This window comes from Phalacrocorax aristotelis, chromosome 3, assembly GCF_949628215.1.
Source record: "Phalacrocorax aristotelis chromosome 3, bGulAri2.1, whole genome shotgun sequence".
Lineage (NCBI taxonomy): Eukaryota > Metazoa > Chordata > Aves > Suliformes > Phalacrocoracidae > Phalacrocorax > Phalacrocorax aristotelis.
In genome coordinates, this window is record NC_134278.1 from 61,938,536 (window position 1) to 61,958,050 (window position 19,515).

The following is a 19,515-nucleotide window of genomic DNA, read 5'->3' on the forward strand; positions in this document are numbered from 1 at the left end:
AAATACTCCTTTCACAAAGCCATTATCTCAGTTTCTACTAACTGGCACAGTTGCAGGTGCTAGCAGATAGGCCACAAATGAATGACCTCTCAGCTCTAGAACCGTAGCTTCAGCTCCAGATCGAATGCCTTATTTCCAGTAGTGCAATGGGCCTTGCAGAGCTATAGTAGCATTTACCGTGCCTCTTCCAATGGTGAGTAAGAGTATGTCCGTTCTGATGAAATCTAAATTTTGTGTAACAGAGAGTTGATTTTACAGGCAGTTTCATTTGGAACTTCCTATTATTCATCTATAGAGCAAAAAGGAAATACGTTCTTTTTCTTCTTAACTTCTTAACTTTAAATTTATGTTAAATATGCTTATATTTTCTTTTAATGACAGACATATGGGACTATTTCCATAACGTGCTTCTTAAGGAGTATGCTAGAGAAAGGAATGGAGTAAATGTAATCAGTGGACCAGTGTTTGATTACAATTATGATGGCCATTTTGATACTCTTGATGAAATTAAGCAGTAAGTACATGGAAAAGCAAGAAGTCAAACTCCAGACTATTTCCCACTGTATTTCCACACAAACAAACTTATATTAAGAAAGAACAAGAAACAAGTATAACAGAGAATGGAGTATTCACTTTATAATACTACATCCACTGCCACTCATACAACAGCAAATACTCTTGCAAACAGATACGGTACTGTAGAAGTTGAAATTCCCGAAAAGAGAAAAAGGCTTTGCAGTTACGCGTGTATCTATGTACACGTGCACAGATACAGACCAGTAATTTGCTTCCCAGGCTTATGCCTAGATTTTTGGCCCTGTGCAACAAAAATACGGGGAGAATATAGGGCATGTGAATATGCAGATGATGTGCTTAAGCATGATTTCCTCGCTTTCATGTTGGGCTCACTCACCTGTTTGTTGTTTCTACTGGTTGTCTCAAACTGATGTATTTTATCAAAGATCAGATTTCTGTGTTTGCCTTCACTGAATCATGTAACTGGGAATGTAAAATGTAACATTCTTGAGTGGTATCTTTGCATAACTATGGCTTACACAGATTGCTTGGAGGTCTGACAAGTTCTAGATTGATTTTAGTGAGCTCTGGTAGCACAACAAAATACATTTAAAAATCAATCTGTGTGTAGAAACAGGAATAAGAGAAGACATATTAAAAATTCTGTAAATGAGAAATATAAAAGAGAAATAAAGCCCAATTATTTATGTTAATGAATGAGGACAGAAGGAGGAAAAAACATAATAAGAATAAACAGCTTTGTTCCAAATATAGGGAAAATACTTTGTGACAGTAAGAACACTTAAATAGCAGAAAAGTGCTGGGAAATCTGCACAGCTGAATCTGTCACTGGAGATGTTTTATTCAGGGCTAGACTTGATACCACATCTGTCAAGAGTGGTTTGAGAATGGGAAAATCAGCTCTGCCACGAAGCAGGAGGGTGAAAGGGAGGAGAGATGAGAACTTCCTTCCAAGCAAAATGCTGTAATACCCAGCTGACCACATAATATTGCCTACAGTTTGGAATAAGCATGTTTTATTCAGCATGGTTAGTCAGTCATATGAAATAATATAATGATTTCAGTGATGGTGTTCTGTTGAATACTGAAGATGTACAGCAGATTTGGGAAGCATTCAGCTCCTTATAACTTTATACACAAAAGTTACCATGTTCATGGAATAGCCCGAAAAGGGAGACAAAGACATTTTGAATCAGGTATCCTAAACTGGTTTCTATAGCACATAGCCACGAGTCATCATTCTGGCATTTCTTGCTGGCAAGGAACCAGAAGCTAATTTTCTTGTCACTCTTCTCCAATTCAGTTTCATGTGGTTGAAATTCTTAATGTAATGAAGGGCAAATATGATGCTTTATCTTGCCTCTTCTAGATGTAGAGATCTCTGGCTTTGGTAAAATAAGGTGTTGACCATGTAAGCAATCCCGTTGGTTTCAGTGGGACTGCTTGCAGCAAAAGGACTAATCCATGTGTGTTCGGCTGTTTGTGAAACAGATAGTGAGGCTGTGTATCCCATCAGGTATTTATTTCGATTATAAAATAAACAGAAGTCATATAGTAGTGAAAGAACGATGCTGAGATAAGTTCTGTAAATTACTAATGGCATCAGTGGTTTTAACACATGATGTCTAGATAAATCCCTTAATTGATATTTGTTTTTTAGGCATGTAAACAATACAGAAATCCCTGTCCCAACCCATTACTTTGTGGTTCTGACTAGCTGCAAGAATAAGTCCTATACTCCACTGAACTGTTTAGGCTCCTTGGATGCTTTATCTTTTATCATTCCTCATCGACCTGACAACACTGAAAGCTGTGCTGTAAGTATAGTTCTATGCTCCTGTGTGCCAATGTGTGCCTGTGTGAACTGATATCTGGCGGGATTTAGTCATCTGGAGAATCTTTAGAAGTCTGTTTAATTAATTCATTCCCCATGAGTTGAGAATGAGTTGAGAGCTAAAGCAATGACTAGGAGAGAAAGAAGCTCCAGAAGAAGTAGCTGGAAACCAATGAGCTGATAGGAAGCAAGGAAGAAGAAGAACACAGGGTTTGATAAGAGGACTTGGAAATGCTGTCACCTGAGGAGGGCTGAGAACAGCAGCACAGCCAACAGGGTGATGAGATAACTTATGGAAGGCTGCAGGATAAACTTGCTCCAGAGGTATCAGACAACTTTGAATGTTATTCCCTTCAGTGTAGCTAGAAGAATTCCTTCACTCCTTTGTTCCACCTTTATCAAAATTAGACAGTAGGCATTTAGATGGATGGTTCTGCAGTTGAAAGTCCTACTTGAATTAAATAAAATCTATGCTGACCACTAGCAGTGTAAATCTCATGTTTGTAGCTGAGTGTAATATGTATTGTTGAGCCAGCTGAGTGTCTATTCCATAAATTCTGGGATGCAGAAGGCTCCTTAGCTCAGTGTGTTTTACAGTCTGCCCACACACAAGTATACCGGCACAGACTTGAACTGGCCCTCAAAGCAATAGAATTGTGTTTATTCACTTTATTTTTAACTTTGAACTCATAACTCCGGACAGGTGCAAGCTTGCACTGCTTAGAAACAACTTGGGTGTCTCCTCATTTGTGGTGTAGATAATCCACAACTGCTCAGTGGTCTTTTTGGTAGTTGAGAGTTGGCTAAATATACAAAATCAATAATTTGAATGAATTAGTCTTTATACTTTAGAAATTAACTTCTGTTATTTCTAAAGTTTATCAACAAGCCCCAAATATTGTTGCACTTTATATGCATTGTGTCTTGCAGTGATGTAAATTTAACGAACCATTTGTGTCAGAAGCAGGTATTGTTAATGGAAGAGAAAATTACCATCTGTCTGCAAAAAACCTTTGTAGTGAAAGTACTGAACAATAACATTTTTGATTGATTAGAGCTTACATTTCCGTTGTTTTCCCTGTCTATCTAGCAAGTATTATTGCTGTCCAACAATCAAGACTGAGCTGCTGTAAGGACTTTGTTCAGGTTGTCAGGTGCCTGTTGTTTGGCTAGCCTGAGCAGTGCAGCTAACTTACACTGTAACTAAAACTATCCTTACTTCTGTGTCTAAAACATGACTCAACTGTACTTTGTAGTTAAAAGCCATATTTGCCATTTCAGCATAATTTTGCTTCTCTGTTGCTTTGGAGGTGGGGAGGTAGGGACAGCCATTTGATTCTGTTTGAATGAGATCCCTAAATGCAAGGCTCTAAAGATGCCTAGGAAAACCTGAAAGAAGTTTTACTAGCCAGAGGCCTTTCGTCTGTCAAACCAGTTCAAACAGTGGTTATTGTCTAACACCACCAAACAACAGAGTGCCTTTTATGTGTTTGAACATTGTTCTTGTTTGTTTTGACAGGAGAATAAGACACTTTCTGAATGGGTTGAAGAAAGAGTTCAGGCTCATTCTGCGCGTGTTCGGGATGTGGAGCTGCTAACCGGGCTTGACTTTTACCAGGAAAGAGAAGAACCCATCTCCGAGATCTTACAGCTAAAGACATTTTTGCCAATATTTGAGACCGACGTTAACTGAGTATCTGATAAAAAAGTGTCAGTGCTTGGAAGAAAGCAAATTTAAGTGATTTAACTTTTTCCTTGCTAAAGTATTAGTAAACATGACTACAGCTCTTCTATAGGAAAAGACACTTAGAGGAGCTAATTTTTTTTTTCAAATTCCTATTCTTCAGTCAAGTGTTCTGTGCCAGCTGAATAAAAATTGCCTAAAGTAAATTAAATCATCATTGCTGAGCCAGGCTTTCAAAATAGAGAATATTTTATTAGTAATGTTTTGAAAAAAACCTGCAAAAGGAACATTTTTCATAATAGAGAGACCCCAGACTGTAAACTGTATAGAAAATATTTTTATAATGGAGCTGGAAAGTGAAACATTTTCAGAGGAGTGTGTGTGGGTTTCCCCTTATATTTATCAGAGAGGTTATGGTTACATAATACTAGTATGTCCTGAAATGTTCTGAATTTCTCTTTCTGAACTATTACTTCACGTGGAAACCGCTATGAAGAAGAAACATATTCAGACTCACAAAAAGTTTTTATATAGTGGAAGTGTCTTCTGTGATCATCCCTTGTGTTTTCCACTTGGGTTAATTCATTTTGCTAGTAACAAGTGAAGTGAAGTTAGAGTAAATCAGCTGTATTCCATACCCTTTGGAAATCTTGAAGTATTCTGAACATGAAGCAGTAAAAGAAACCCTTTAGCCAGAAGAATTTTGTCTGGATATTTACCTGTATTTGCAATGATTTCCAAATGCCTTTTTGTGTGTATTTTTAAATAGCTAAACCTGAGATTAGAGCACAGAATTAGTGGTGACATCCAAAAAATAGTCAGTGTTCCTTTCTGTAGTGACTTTACACACAGAGACTCTCTAACGTGCACTGTGCTGTACACAGATTATTACTGAGGGCAGATATGTGAGACAGGGCAGTGGAAATTCCCAGATTCTGCTATTACAGAAATGTCACGTGTTAACTGAGTGTTGAGCTGATTTCCTCCACTGAAATGCTGCTAAGCCCAGGTATGAATAACAGCAGAAAATCGACCATTTGTCTGACGTATAGGCACGGTGGGGGAGTTTTAAAGAAGCATGTCAAAGAGTGTTTCAATCTGTAACTAATTGTGGACTGAAGGAGATATGTCTTTTTAAAAAAGGAAGCTTTAAAAGCCTATACAAAAAAAACCCCAAGTCACCACAGGACAGTTTTTTCCCCTGTGTCTTAGATGATCAGTGTATGCACAAACACTCCAAACGTAGCTTAGCAATATTTATCTTACATTAAGATGTGGGACCGAGCTGAACATCAAGATTTATATCTTTGGTTAAACCATTGCACCATCTCCTTGAACATAGAATTGTATTTCACCCTGCAACACTGGGGCATCTAAGTCTGTCCATCTAAACTGGAGACTTCTGCTAAACTGCCTCAATTAATAATACAACTGATTTTTCACTGCAGAGTAAATCATACCCTTAGTCAATGAATCTACATAACACATAATAATTTAGGCATGTAAATTAACTAGTCTAGAATCATAAAACTAATTTCAGAGATAAGAAGAAACAAACAGTTTCTTAGGAGTATAATATTTGGTATGTCTACATTAGCAATTTAAAGTAGAACTAGCTTGTCTGATGTGATATTGTGACTTGATATGTTTAAGTTTGTATTACCCCCTGTATCACCGGCCATGGCAACAACACAAGCTTCAGGTCAGTACTCTAGTTCAATTGTGAAAGCAGATTTCTGGTGTAGATATGCCTTTGTGAACAGTCACACTCATGTTTGAATTATGTATATCTCTGGGTACCTGCATAATGAAATAATGCCATTGAGGTTTTCCCAGGTGCACAGAATCACAGAATGGTAGGGGTTGGAAAGGACCTCTGAAGATCATCTTGTCCAACCCCCCTGCTTGAGCAGGCACACCTAGAGCAGGGGGCACAGGAACGCGTCCAGGTGGGTTTTGAATGTCTCCAGGGAAGGAGACTCCACAACCTCCCTGGGCAGCCTGTGCCACTGCTCTGGCACCCTCACAGGAAAGAGGTTTTTTCTCATATTCAGGTGTAACTTCCTGTCTTCCAACTTGTATTCATTGCCCCTTGAAATTGACTCCTGAAAATTAGTTTTATCCATACTCTCACGCATGACTTAAATAGCAGCAAAATTAATCTGCTGTCCTTCTTCACAAGATGCTTTAATATTGTTATCAAAATGCCTAGCCTCTCCTCCCAAAAGCATCACACACTGCTGATAAAAGTTGGCCCCTTCTGCATAAAGATTGCTGCCTGTCAGGCTGACAAAACCTGTATTTCTCGTTCAGCATTTGTACAGCACCTAACACAAGAGGATCTTGATCACATATCTGGGTTTTACATAAACCTTTGTGGTAATGGACTCTGAAGTTGCAGTTACTCTAAGAAGGCAAATATGAAAGTGATTTTGCTATATCATGTCTATTTTCTCTATTATTCATTCAGCTGTCATAATACCTAGTATTCAAAAGTGTAGTGGGTCATTTACAGATAAAAGTATGGAGATTACATAGGAATAACTCAGTGAAAATTTTCTGTGAGTAAAGGGTTTGGTTCTTAGTCCTTTATTCTTCCCTTGGCACTGAAGCCTGGGTACTCTCTTCATGTTACAGAGTCTCCAGCTTTCTCAGTGCCAATTCTCTGTGCAGAATCATACAGCTTGTGTCACACCCCGAGACATAAACTCTGGTATAAACTGTTTCTGGCAGCATTGTGTTTCCTGTCCTTCTCCCCAGAGGCTGTAATGTCCATCTGTTAGTTGGTCTTGTGGTTTCACAGGCCTCCTTAAGCCTGTTGCATTTCTTGTTACTTACAGGAACGACCATGGGAAGTTTTCTTTCCCCCATCACTACTAAGTTCAGTCAGGGAGCCTAATCATTGACTGCTTTAGAACACATCTGGATTTCCGACTGATTTGGTGGAAAAACTGTGGGCTAGGTTTTCTTGCTTTCCCTTCCCTAGTTACAAAAGCCAGTGCCTGCATTGGATACTGGAGAACTAGTAGTGCAGTTCACAGAATGGTGATTAGGGGACATATCTGGCTCTGTCTACCACCCCTGTGTCACATCGTTAAAGCTGCACATGGGAGGAAGTGCAGCTCTCAAACCCTGGAGGTTTATGCAAGGGAAATTCATGAGGGTTTGGGCCTTGGTGACCTTATCTAAAATTTTTAACAGATTCATAGGGTAGCACAGGCATTTTTGTTTAAAATTGAAAATAAATGTAATGCCTTATCCACTTATAGTAATAAAAAATAAAAAAATCTTGCCAGTTCATAAGAAAACACTCAATACTGTGTACATATGGTTCAATTACCAGTAGAGATATAGCCTGAAACTTACGCAGTTCCCTAAGACATTTGTATGGTTCTTTTCCTTTTTGAAATAGAGCAACTTCCACAGTTTGCATAGAGATGGATATGAACAGCTGCTTCAGGCAGAATTCATGCGCCACCAAAGCTACAAACTACAGCACAGTCATTCCAAGTATCTAAAAAATTTATTTTATTCAAATAAATTTGAATTCATTGCTAGAACATTTCAGCCACTTACATTTCAAGCCTCTCAACTGGTTGTCCTGGTTTGCATTTCAAAAGCAAAGAATACTTATTCTTCATTAAAGTTATCAAATATATGAAAGTTCTGGTATGTAGAGGAGGATAGGAGGGGAATAAGTTCTATCCTGCAGTTAATAGGCAGTGAAACTCGGTGACATTGTAAGAAGCCTACCTGGGACATGTTCCTTACTATAGAAAAGCAGGACAAAGGAATGGTTGACTGAATGTATAAAATATATTTTTTTTTAATCCAGAAATGCTGGGAAATTCAGAAGTTAAAATAAAGAAACTGTAAAAGTAACAACAAATACAAAATAACACATAGTAAAACCAGCATATGGTAAATATTTGATTGAAAAACATACTCCTCCTTTGATAACCACTCTGCTTTGTCCTGAGAACTAAGAAATAATGCTGTTTCTGAAACTTCCCCAAAATGGCAAGCCCTTCGTTTCTGTGTTTTTTAGCCAGTTTTGGGATCCCTAAGTGGAATAGGCATAATCAATCTGCTGACTGTAAAAGCAGATGTTGCCAAGTCCCAACTCTCATAACCACATTATGCCTGAGAATTAAAAATTTAAATTCTGTAAAACATTACTTTCCATACATCACTATTGGAGCTAAGAAGCTGAGCAGTCCTGTAGCCATTGAAAATCTGACCTCAGGAGGATCTGGCTGTTTCCCTCACTTATACTTGTGGGTTTTTTGAGTTTTAGCGTATTAGAACCAAACCTGTGAGCAAATACAGAAATTTGGCACTACCTGTAGCTAGTCTTATCTCTGTAGCAAGGCACAGTAATAACAAAAGAGAGCAGGCAAGGGAAACACAGCCTGCCCTGCTCCAGAAAATCCTACAGCCAGAGCAAGGAAAGGCTTAACTGATTTTTTTTTTAGCAAGTCGTACTGTTTCCCTAACACCACGCCCTGGCTCTGCAAGACTGTCACCACAGAAAACAAACATATTTTCTTTCTTAATATTTACTATAGAAACTTCTGGGTTTTTTTCAGTACCTCACTGAAGGTTACATTAAAAGTTGAGTGCAGATAGTTAAATGGCATGGAAGACCCTGGACTCCTACCTTGGACATTCTTCCTTAAGGAAAATAGTATTAATGGATATAGAAAGGGCTGTTCTTTCAAATTACCTCCCACAGTGGTCTTGCAACCTTTGTACATAGGATGATGGGATTTTTCATATGCAAAATGTGCAACTGTGTTTATAAATACATTTTTTTTTAACCCAAACTGTGCTGTTTCTGTGCAGCGAGGGGATTTCCTGCCCCTGGGTGAAGAGCTGTCAAGAAGAAGGAAGGCAAATCTGTCATGCCTCTGGACCTGATGTCTTGGCAAAAGTGGAGGTTCAAAAGTGTTCTCCTAATCAAGCAGCACTTCCATGCCCCATCACATTTCCCCTGGGGAGGGGGAAGTGAAGACTACTGAAATGACTTTCCTTCCTATAGCCTGGAAATATCAGGAAATTTGAATGCTTCTCAGTCCCTGGTGCAGGAACCAGAGAACAGGAGTGTCCTCAGAAGGATGAAAAGTGGTGGGTGGAATGTTATTTGGTATCAGCCAGTGTCAGGGCTTAGGACAGCTTTGGGTTTGAGATCAACCAGACAAGAAGCAGGAGCAGTCTTTTGCCGAGGACCCAAATTACTTATGAATATACATTAAGGAGACCTGTCAACTGATGTGGCACATAAACCAAACTGCCCACTGTCCAGGAAGCTCAGCCACAGCCTGCTTTGCCTCTAATGGTTGGAAGCTGGGAGGAGAACAAGTGCTTCCCAAGACCGGCTGCAAGGAAGGGCAGATCTCCAGGTCTTACTCCATGTGAGAGAAACGTGGCTGGGGAGAAGAGGACTCTGGCTTTCCAGAGGCTATCCGAGGAAAGACAAACTTGCAGAGTTTTGTTTGCTCTCTAGCTTACCTCTTATCACTGAGTCAGATTGTTGCCTAACGGGCAGAACAGCTCACCAAAGGTGTGTATGGTTTTGCACAAGATTAGGGACTGTAGAGAGTGCTGCTACAAGCTAAGAGGCAGGGTGGTCTTATCTGGGCAGACAGTGGGCACAGACTTTCCTTCCCACCAAAGAAGAAGATCAACTAATCTGATATTTGGCAGTAAGTAAACCATTTCTCTGACTGGTTGTACCTCAACAACAGATGTTTTTCACAATCGCAGTGACAGCAGGGGATGATTTAGAAACCACTGTCTTAGGAGAGCCATAGCTGGACAAGTGAATTTTGACCACATTGTGACTTCAGCAAGACCAACAGTTCACAAACAGATATGCCAACCATACCAACTCCAGCTGTGCTTGCAAGGCATACAAAAAAGGCAACTGAGGGCTTTTTAATCACTTGCAGGATTGTTTGTAGTGCTGTGTAGCTGAAAGAGAAATAAGCTACTGGTTAGGCTCCAGACTTTGATGGGAGCATGATAAGTTATTTCATTTCCTTAAAAACAAAACCCCCAGCTTTTTTTTCCCCACTTCTGCCCTTTAGCAACTGGTGTTCTAAGCAGGCTCTGGGCAGGATAACCACAGTAGTTCTGGAGGATCTCTGAGTGCCTACAAGGACCACTTATAAGGTAAGATGGAGGAAAAACCTGAAAAGACTTGAAGGTTAGTCTAGATGCATTTTCTAGATCATTGCAAACATAGTGAATCCTAATACACCAAAGAAGATGTTTCTTATATTTAGGTTCAATTTCCTGTATTTCAGCTTGTGCCTGTTGCCTCTTGTCCAGTCACTGGACACCACTGAAAGAGCCTGACTCCGTCCTCTTTGCACCCGCCCTTCCTGTATTTATACACATTGATAAGATCCCCCTGACCCTTCTCTTCATCAGGCTGAACAGTCCCGGGTGTCTCAGCCTTTCCTTGTAGAAGAGACACTCCATTCCCTTAATCACTGTAGTAGTTCTTTGCTGGACTTTCTCCTGTATGTCCATGTCTTTCCTGTACTGAGGAGCCCAGAACTGGATCCAAAACTCCAGGTTTGTCCTCACAAGTGCTGAGTAGAGGGGAAGGATCACCTCCCTCAACCTGCTGGCAACACTCCTCCTAACGCAGCCCAGGATACCATTGGCTGCCTTTGTCACAAGGGCACACTGCTGGCTCATGTTCATCTTGGTGCCCACCAGGACCCCCAGGTCCTTTTCTGCCAAGCTGCTTTCCAGCTTGGTAGCTCCCAGCATATGCTGGTGCTTGCAGTTGGTCCTACCCAGGTGCAGGACTTTGTACTTCCCTTATTGAACTTCATGCAGTTCCTGTCAGCCCATTTCTCCAGCCTGTTGAGGTCCTCTGGATGGCAGCACGACCCTCCAGCATATCAACCACTCCTCCCAGTCTGGCGTCATCAGCAAACTTGCTGAGAGTACACTCTGCCCCATCATCGAGATCATTAATAAAGATGCTGAATACTATTGGACCCAGTATAGATCCCTAGTGAATACTCAGCAATGGGAATGCCTCAAAGGTTGCAAGGCTAATCGTCGTGCTTTTTTGGGAATGCTTTTTGAAGCCATTGGTTTTATTTATTGTTATGAAATTTTCTTAGTGGCAGAATACAAGCCTCTTATTCTGAGGCAGTATAAAAGAGTTTTCCCAAAGTCCTGCATTTCAGATATGCCAGACTTTTTTGTATAAGCAGCTTAACACTCATCAGCACAGATGGAAGCTGTATCAGCCAGCTGTAAATATAAACCACTCAGTTTGATCAACAAAAAAAAACCTTTTTGTAATAACTATGGGAACTAACAATCTTTCTGTCCTTCTCTTATTATTGTATGCAGGACATGCCACAGAATTCTCAAATCTCAGAAGTAACCAGCTCTCCAGGGGAAGAAAGACAACTGACAGGATATGGCTGAGAAAAAGCATTTTGGAAAGGAATGCTCCTTTTGCTTTGCAGGCAAGCCAGTGAATGTAATTTCCATCCATTCAGCTGTTCTGGTCTGGAGATTTTTTTCCCATTGCTATTTGTTTTTAGGAGAAAAGCTAATAGATTTGTGTCTAACTACCAAACCTACAGCTGTGAATACCATTTCTCTCATCTCTAGAACGTTTGAAGGATATTCCCATCAGCCAATAACGCAAAACGTGCTTCAGAAATGAGAGTTGGTTTTAATTTCTTCTTATGAATTTCTCCTCCATTTTAGGCAAAAGGATGCCTTTTCTGTATCTGGGAGCACATTTTCATGCAGCAGCAGATTCCAAAGAGATTAGTTTGCAACCCTCCTTTCCAATCTTCCCTAGGGGCATTGTCCACATCTTTTCATCTCACCAGTTTATATTCTTCTAAATTTTTTCTTCAGATTGCAGATGCTGGATATCTCCCTAGCACCATTAAGCATTTCAGATCAGTCTTCAGTTACAAAGAGGAAGAAGGGCAGAAATAAAGCACTGTCTGAATGCAGAAAAAAATTAGAATATTCAAGTTTTTGTTCCTTGGCATTTTTAAAAGCTTAACTGCAGACCCATGGGAAAGGTGAGTTCAAGCTGTTGCTTACTCTAATTCTTTCCACGGAATGAGAAATCTTGCCTCGTTTCCTTTCCTCAGTTATGAGTTAGATCACATTTTATGTGGTCTGCGACTTACTTAATCTTATGAGTAGTCCATAGTTTTAGAAACAGTTTAGCTGCATAGGCTTAGGAAACACACATGATATGATCTCATAATTGTTATAGTAAATTTTTATTTATGAGCACCGCTAACAACTTGCAGGCTCTGTTTGGCATATCAAACATGCTTTTGGTTGTTTGGCAGCAAATAATTCCCCATAATCCTTGTTCCTAAAGGCACAGTTAGATAGAGTGACAGCAAATGGGATGCTGTCTGAGAAAATAGAGTAATGAGAAAAGAGGAGATGGCAGTGAGGCATGTTTCAAAAAGGACTGGTAACCTAGGAGTTAACTGGTAACCCAGTTTCCCTAGGAGACTGTGGGCTGTGGAGGGCCCAGGGACTGGCCAGTGACCCCTCTTTGTAGTTGACCCACAACACCGGGTATAAGAAGCAACCCCATCAGTTTCTATCTTTTGTGCAGTGTGTCACTGGATGTATCTGCTGCCCAGCATCTTCCTTTTCCCATGGTTCCTGCTTATCATTTCTCTTACTCCAGTGTGTATCTTTTTTTCTTCCTAGTCCCAGTCATGTTTGTCCCCAGCACTTGTGGCTCAACGTGATCTTTGGCTTCTCCAGCTGTTGCCACTTGCAGTGAAAGCGGTTCCCATTCCTTTCTCCAGTTTGGCCCTTAGCATTTGGCCCAACTGTTCTTGTGCCAGCCATACTCCCTAAACAATTTGGAATAAAACCAGTAGGTCAACTAGCTTCCTGCTTGGTCTTTGGGACTGTGACCACTGCCACCCATGGTTTCTCAGACCTGAAATCATGCTGCTTCTGCAGCTCAGGACTTTCAGAAATCTTACTGTAAAAGTGATTAATTTAGTCATTAAAATCACATGGCTTCTGCCAAAGGAATAGGATGAGGTATGAGAAGTCCAGAGATAAGCATTTTCAATAACAAAAGACTTTAACAGTTTATGATATCATATATGTCATTATAACTGTTCTCTGAGGTACCGATTTCATTTAATGTAGTGGTGTAAAGACCCTTAGATAGAAAATTTCTGTTGGTCTGAATGACTTGTGGGTGAGAACTTCTAAGTAAACAACACTGTATGAGAAATGTTGTAAAACTGTATGGGCTACAGAAGTATATAGAGTCTTTCTTTCAATATCTTTCTCACATGCAAAATGTTTAAGAGAAATCCAGCTGAAATGTTGTCAGTGGTACTACCAGGTGTTCTAGCTATTCAAAGCTACCAAATGTTAAAAGAGGTGCATAAAAGCAAGAAGAAAGCTTTCTAGAAATAGAAATGAAAACAGAATAAAGGATTTTTTTATCTTGCACAAAGACAAGCAGTGTATATTTCAAAGTAGCAGGCAGAAATTTATACCTGCTGTTAGTGCAGTTATGGAGATCTCCCTCTTTTCCAGTCACAAACAGCTTAATACAACCATGGACACGTTGCTGTAATATTGCTTGACAAATTTGCTGATTGATTGCTGTAAAAAACGGGCCCTGGTGAAACAAAATTGATGAATGACATAAAGTCAAAAAGCGAAGTTGTCTAACTGATCTCTGGAATATCTCAGGAACTTTATGAAACCCACTGTAAGAAAGATTATATTTCTTCATAGGAATTGATTTTCTATTTTCTACAACATGTTTCTATACCGAGATTAATGCAGAATAACTGGAAAGAAAAATAACATCAACAAACTTTGTATGTTCTGGCTAAAGCTTCTGTTTTATGAATCACTGAATCCACAATCTATTTCTTGTCCTACAAAGCTGCACAGCATTCTGGACAGCTATAGCATGGGATAATGATATATGGGACATGATGAACCAGCGTGTTGTTGATGCTTAGGGATTTTCCTGTGTGACATCTTGGATTGTTTACTGAGGTTTGAGGTTAAACTGAAGAAAACAACTATTTCCTCCTGGTCTCTGATAATCCATCTGCTTTTTAACTACTCAGTTTCATTTGTGAACTGCTGTCAATTTCTACATTTCATTTTGAATACAAATGAGGTGTTCCATGTGTGCTTATATAGATATGTTTCTGTATATATGTGGTTTTATATGTATGTGTTTTATATACATGTGTGGTTTTTTACATATGTTTTTATATGTATTTTTTATATGTATTATATGTATTTTTTATATATAAGTATTTGTTCCATGGTGTTTATATAGCCACATGGGCTTGGCTGGACAGAGTGACAACTGCAGTGATGCCCTAATGGCCAAGTACAGGAGAGGAAACAAAGAATTTTGTATTTTCTTCTTTAAATATTAATTCTGAGTGGTTTCACATATAGCTACTTACAGGTTTGGCCAGCTCAGACTAGATGGCACAAGGATTGCGTTGTAGACCTGGAATGACCATCAGTGACAGTGAAACTTCCAAGAAAGTGGTCTTAGTCATCCTGAAGCCTGTATAGAGTTTGCCCAGAGCTGCAGCAGTTTCTTACCTAACCAAAAGCTTGCTTCAGATTGAAAAGGGTGTGACTGTCCCCAGTGACACCTCCCTGTCTTGGACTGCTAGTTGTCAGTAGCTAAGCAGCTTGTCCAATAGCTGTCCACGTGGTCTCCAGAGGTAGTTATTGTAGGCAGAGGCAGAGTAGAGCTGATGTAAGGCTGGCTGATGCACATTGATGATACATTTTTGTTGTTGTTTAGTTTGTGAAGGGGGCTTAAAACTGTAAGGGAACATTGTAATTCCAGTGACCGAAGAGGAGGTTTCGATTTGAAGCAGGAGCAAAGGAATGCTCCTGCTATGACATGGAAAATTAAGTCCCTGTATTCTTACCTACTTTAATCTCTTCCCAAACAATAAGAGATTTAAAAAATTTGTCTTTTAAACAGAACCCGAGAGAAGTTAAACCTCTCTTTCTAGCTGTATTGCTAAGAGTAATAGTAGTGATGAACAGCAGAGAAAGAAAAAAAAAAGAGCTACCTGTGGTATAGAACAATATTGGCACCAAATAATTAGAATGATACATAAATTTGCTAGCAGTAGATTCCAGCTGGAAATCAGAAGACAGATTTTCACCAGTAAGCTCCTGGAACCTAATGGAAATTGCAAGGGATAAACAAAAATACTTTTAAGAAAGAGCTTGGTCAACCTATGAATCAGCCTGAATTACAGTTACCCATGATAACAGGGAACTGCTTCAATGACTCAATTGGATCTGTGTTCTTTGCCTCAATGGATAACTATTAAAAGAAAGACAAACAAGGGCATTATTACTATAGAAAGGTAATGCAAGTGTTTGACTGAGACAGTGCTCAAGGATGTTTAATGGCAGTTAACACCAGAAGTCCTCATGGGCAGGAACTTGAGAAACTTAACTCAGTTTATGGCAATTTAAGTAAAAAGTATGTGTTGCCAGGATTTGTATGAGCACTGTTCGCGCTGCCATTTCAGCAGTCCTAGCTCCCGCTCTGCTTTCACTGCTTGTAAATCATCTTAATGAACACTTGGGTAGGGAAAGTGTTCCCTACTTGCTTTACTTTGTTTGTGAGGTTGGGAAGTATGTGTGGATGACTGAAGGAAAAGGCGGTAGGGAAGTGGAGGGAGCCTTTATTCCAAGGGTGGAGTTGTAATGCAACTCATCATACCTCCTTCAGGTATTGACTTTGTTGACTGTTTTGCACAGCACCTGCAAGAATGTGTGACAGAGAGACTCTCTGAAATGTAACAACAGGAGATGTCATGCTGAGCCAGAAAATGCCTGTACAAAGTGCCTTTGACTAGTTAGGGGAAAAAGGGCATGGATAGAGTTGGTCAGAAAAAGCATAATAAAACTTAGCTGGTTGTGGGGGTTTTTTTTGGTATGAATTAGTCAGCTCATTGAAATGAAATCATTTTGCAGAGTCTGAATTTGCTTTCAGTGGTGTCCCAACACAACCTTGTCAGCTAAACAATTTTCAGAACAAGGTTAGATGCCAACATATCCTCTGCATGACTTTTTTTTTCAGGCTTCTCCTGAGCTGACAAACAACCTGAACCCATTGAGTCCTGGCTGACAGCCATATTGCTCCAAGTTTGGCTGAGCTGACAAAATCCATAGTTGGAGCAGCTTGCAGGCACAAGCTTGATGCTGGATTTTGTACAACTTGAAGGAGTGTCTTAACTAACCTGCTACTTGTTTTGTCACCTTTCTGTCTGACTGCTCTCCCCATCTGAATGATGGCTCTGACCTGGTGCAGAATGTGAGACCTTCTGAAGTCCTAAAAATTCCCCAAGAACAGGAAATATTTTCCAGCACTGTGTTTCTGCCATGACTGTCCACTTTGGCACATCCAAAACTCATGCTGTTGTCCTTGCTTTCTTTGCCAAAATCCTATTCCAACTCCTCATAAGAAAAAGATACATGAATTTTAGTTGGAACATATACAGAAACTGGGGCAAGGCAGCCTGGCTGGGTATATGACGGAGAATGTGGTAGTTACTAGATCAGCTCAGAAGCCTTCATTGCAGCAAAGCTGCCTTGCAGACCATTTGACCATACCCATTTAGGTCTACTGAGAGCAGTCAGTCAGAAGATGGAGAAGAAATACAGGAGGCCAAAGGCAATTAAATGCATTAAATTATCTAGATGTGAAAGCTGATTAACTTGAGTGACCATTACATGACTATCATAATAGCTGGGTTCCTGCCTCTTTATTGTTTTGGATACAGGATGCAGCTGTTGATCACTATTCATCAGTATCATTATTTCATTAGTGACAGAAGACTACTCAGCTGTTATCCTAGGATGCTGGACAGTGGAAAGACCTGTCCGTTTTATTGTTTGCAGACTTCCAGAGTAGTTGAAAAAAAGAATATTCTACCTTTCTGTCCACCTTTCAATTATCTAGGGGACATGCAATGCATAAGATAAACACCAATGGCTGAGAAATAACCTCAAAAAGAAGATCAGAGGGAAATTGATTTATATGCTTGAGCTGATGCATAATCTAAAATTGATATGCTGGAGCGTTGTATTTTTATACCATAAAGGGGAAGAATGAGCAGATTTACTGCCTTGTAGCTTTTATAAAAAGGTTATTCCAAATACTTTTCATGAAGCCTTGCAAGGATTCAGTATTTACATTTTCCACAGGGTACAATTAATGCTTACTTATCTCTGCGCTTTGCGTAAAACTTCTATAAAGATAGATATCTGGCATGTACTCTAAGACATTAAGCTCACACACAGAAAGGAGTACAGTAATATTTTTCCTTGCATCCTCAAAACCCATTCCATTAATATCTATCTCCCATTAATTAGTGGAGAAGCTAAACAACAGTAATATCTGCTAATATGTAGGCCTTGGTTCGTAACCAAAGTACAGACTGAACGGAATACAAGGGCAGCGGCACTGCTGGGACTGGCCAGCAGTGTTTGGGATTCATCCCACCTTATTATGGTGTTGCCAACTGACTAGTTCATTTTCGAGGCTGGTGGTTGTGGTGAGAGTCCAGGTCATGGTGGGAGCCCCAGGTGTTGATCTGTGAAAGTAGGCCTCTTTATCAGGTCAGTCTTCCTGATCCTTCTCAGAGTTGTTGAACTGGTTTTCCTCATGCTACAGAGGTGCAGGTCATGGAAGGAAACAGGCTTGGGGCTCCTGTACTCTAATTTGTGTTAGTAAAGAGGCCTGTGACAAAAGCCAGAGGAAATGTCTCTGTGAGGCATGAGGCAAAGAAACTATGGCTTGTTTACATGGGGAAATAGTCTGAGTTGTTTCTGTGGAGAAGCTAATCTGCATTTACAGAATCCTCTTAGACACTCCTACTGCTCTCTAAGAATGCCAAGAAGAACATGGTACTATGCCCAAAGTTTTCCTTGTTTCATAATTGTCTGTACATGCTATGAAAGCCCACTAGTGCTTATACTAGGTCAAGGGCTTTTCAGCTTCCCATGCTCTGCTGGGTGCACAAGAAGATGGGAGGGGGCACAGCCGGGACAGCTGACCCCAACTGGCCAAAGGGATATCCCACACCATGTGACATCGTGCTCAGTGTATAAAGCTGCAGGGAGCTGGCCTGGGGGCAGTGGTTGCTGCTTGGGGACAGACTGGGCATCAGTCAGCGGGTGCTGAGAAATTGCATTTTGCATCACCTGTTTTGTATTATTATTATAATCATTATTATTATTATTATTGTCATTATTATTATTGTTGTTGTTGTTATTATCCTTTTCTGTCCAATTAAACGGTCTTTATCTCAGCCTATGGGGTTTGGTTTTTTTCCGATTCTCTTCCCCCATCCCATTGGTGGAGGGAGACTGTGAGCAAGCAGCTATGTCGTGCTTAGTTGCTGACTGGGGTTAAACCACAACAGCTGGACAGTATTTTGAAGATGTCTGAGTCTAGATCTAGTCATAAAGTAGCAGGGATTCAGCAGAAGGCACCCTGTTAGAGACTTCATGCTGGTTCTCAAAAAAGAGGGGTAAATGCAGTGCCCTGCCCAGAACACCTACTGCATCCTTGAGATGTCATCCTGAAGGATTTTTATTTTTTTAACAATTATTTAAACATGCATTGTTCCCCTTTCCTGGTGGGCTTCTCATATGGGCCATGTCCCAGCAAATGGTTTATATTTTACAATACCAGATGTTTCCTTAAATGTGCAAAAAGTTCCTGGATCATCTGTGGTCTGTTAAGACACCGGGAGAAACATCTTGCATTGTAAAAATCACAAGGCTGGGGGTTTTTTCATTATAATTCAGTGCAGCCAGTCTTAAAGCATCGTTGTGGGTATTTTTCAAACACAAAGATATTTTCCAGAGTATTGTTTCAATGACATTTTAGTATGTTCATATGTAATAGATGTTGTTCCAGCAGTGAAACACAAACTTGGCATTCCATGCACTTGCTTCCAGTAAAAAGGTTGTGAATGCCAATGCCTGTAGCTATTGAAAAGGAGACATGCAGCACCTGAATGGTAATGCTACTATACAGGGCATAGGACTTTCTCAAATTGCATTGACCTACATGTTTTACATGATGACAATAAATACTAAAATGTAAAGAGGAATTCCTCTGAGCACCAAAAATTAAATTGCAAGACTTCCTACTGCAGAACGGGGTAGATGCTAAAAGCGTGCATATGTTAAAAAAGTGGTTACACATGACGAAAATGATCTCAAACAATATTTAGCAGGAAACCTTCCCTGTGGCTCAAAAATCTTCTCAGCTGCAGATCTTTAATTGCTGTTTAACCTGATTTAATACAGCTGTTATTGTACCCTTAGGCATGAAATAAAGGCAGATTTCAAAACTGTCTATATGATTTAGGAATATAAATCTGTCTGG

At 40.0% G+C, this 19,515-nt stretch overlaps 1 protein-coding gene and 1 long non-coding RNA gene across 3 annotated transcripts in view; one reads left to right on the forward strand and one right to left on the reverse strand.

The window, feature by feature from the left end:
* The window catches only part of ENPP3 (ectonucleotide pyrophosphatase/phosphodiesterase 3), a 50,701-nt gene extending 45,945 nt beyond the window's left edge, over positions 1–4,756 (forward strand). For both annotated transcript variants that reach the window (XM_075087647.1, XM_075087648.1), the window contains 3 exons: positions 382–514; positions 2,198–2,354; positions 3,891–4,756. In XM_075087647.1, coding sequence (XP_074943748.1) covers positions 382–514; positions 2,198–2,354; positions 3,891–4,064 — 464 coding nt within the window. In that variant the 3' untranslated portion in view covers positions 4,065–4,756. The remainder of the gene's footprint in view (positions 1–381; positions 515–2,197; positions 2,355–3,890) is intronic.
* LOC142054729 (uncharacterized) overlaps positions 1–19,515 on the reverse strand; it is a 29,928-nt gene that overhangs the window by 7,447 nt on the left and 2,966 nt on the right. The gene's annotated exons all lie outside the window — the stretch shown is intronic.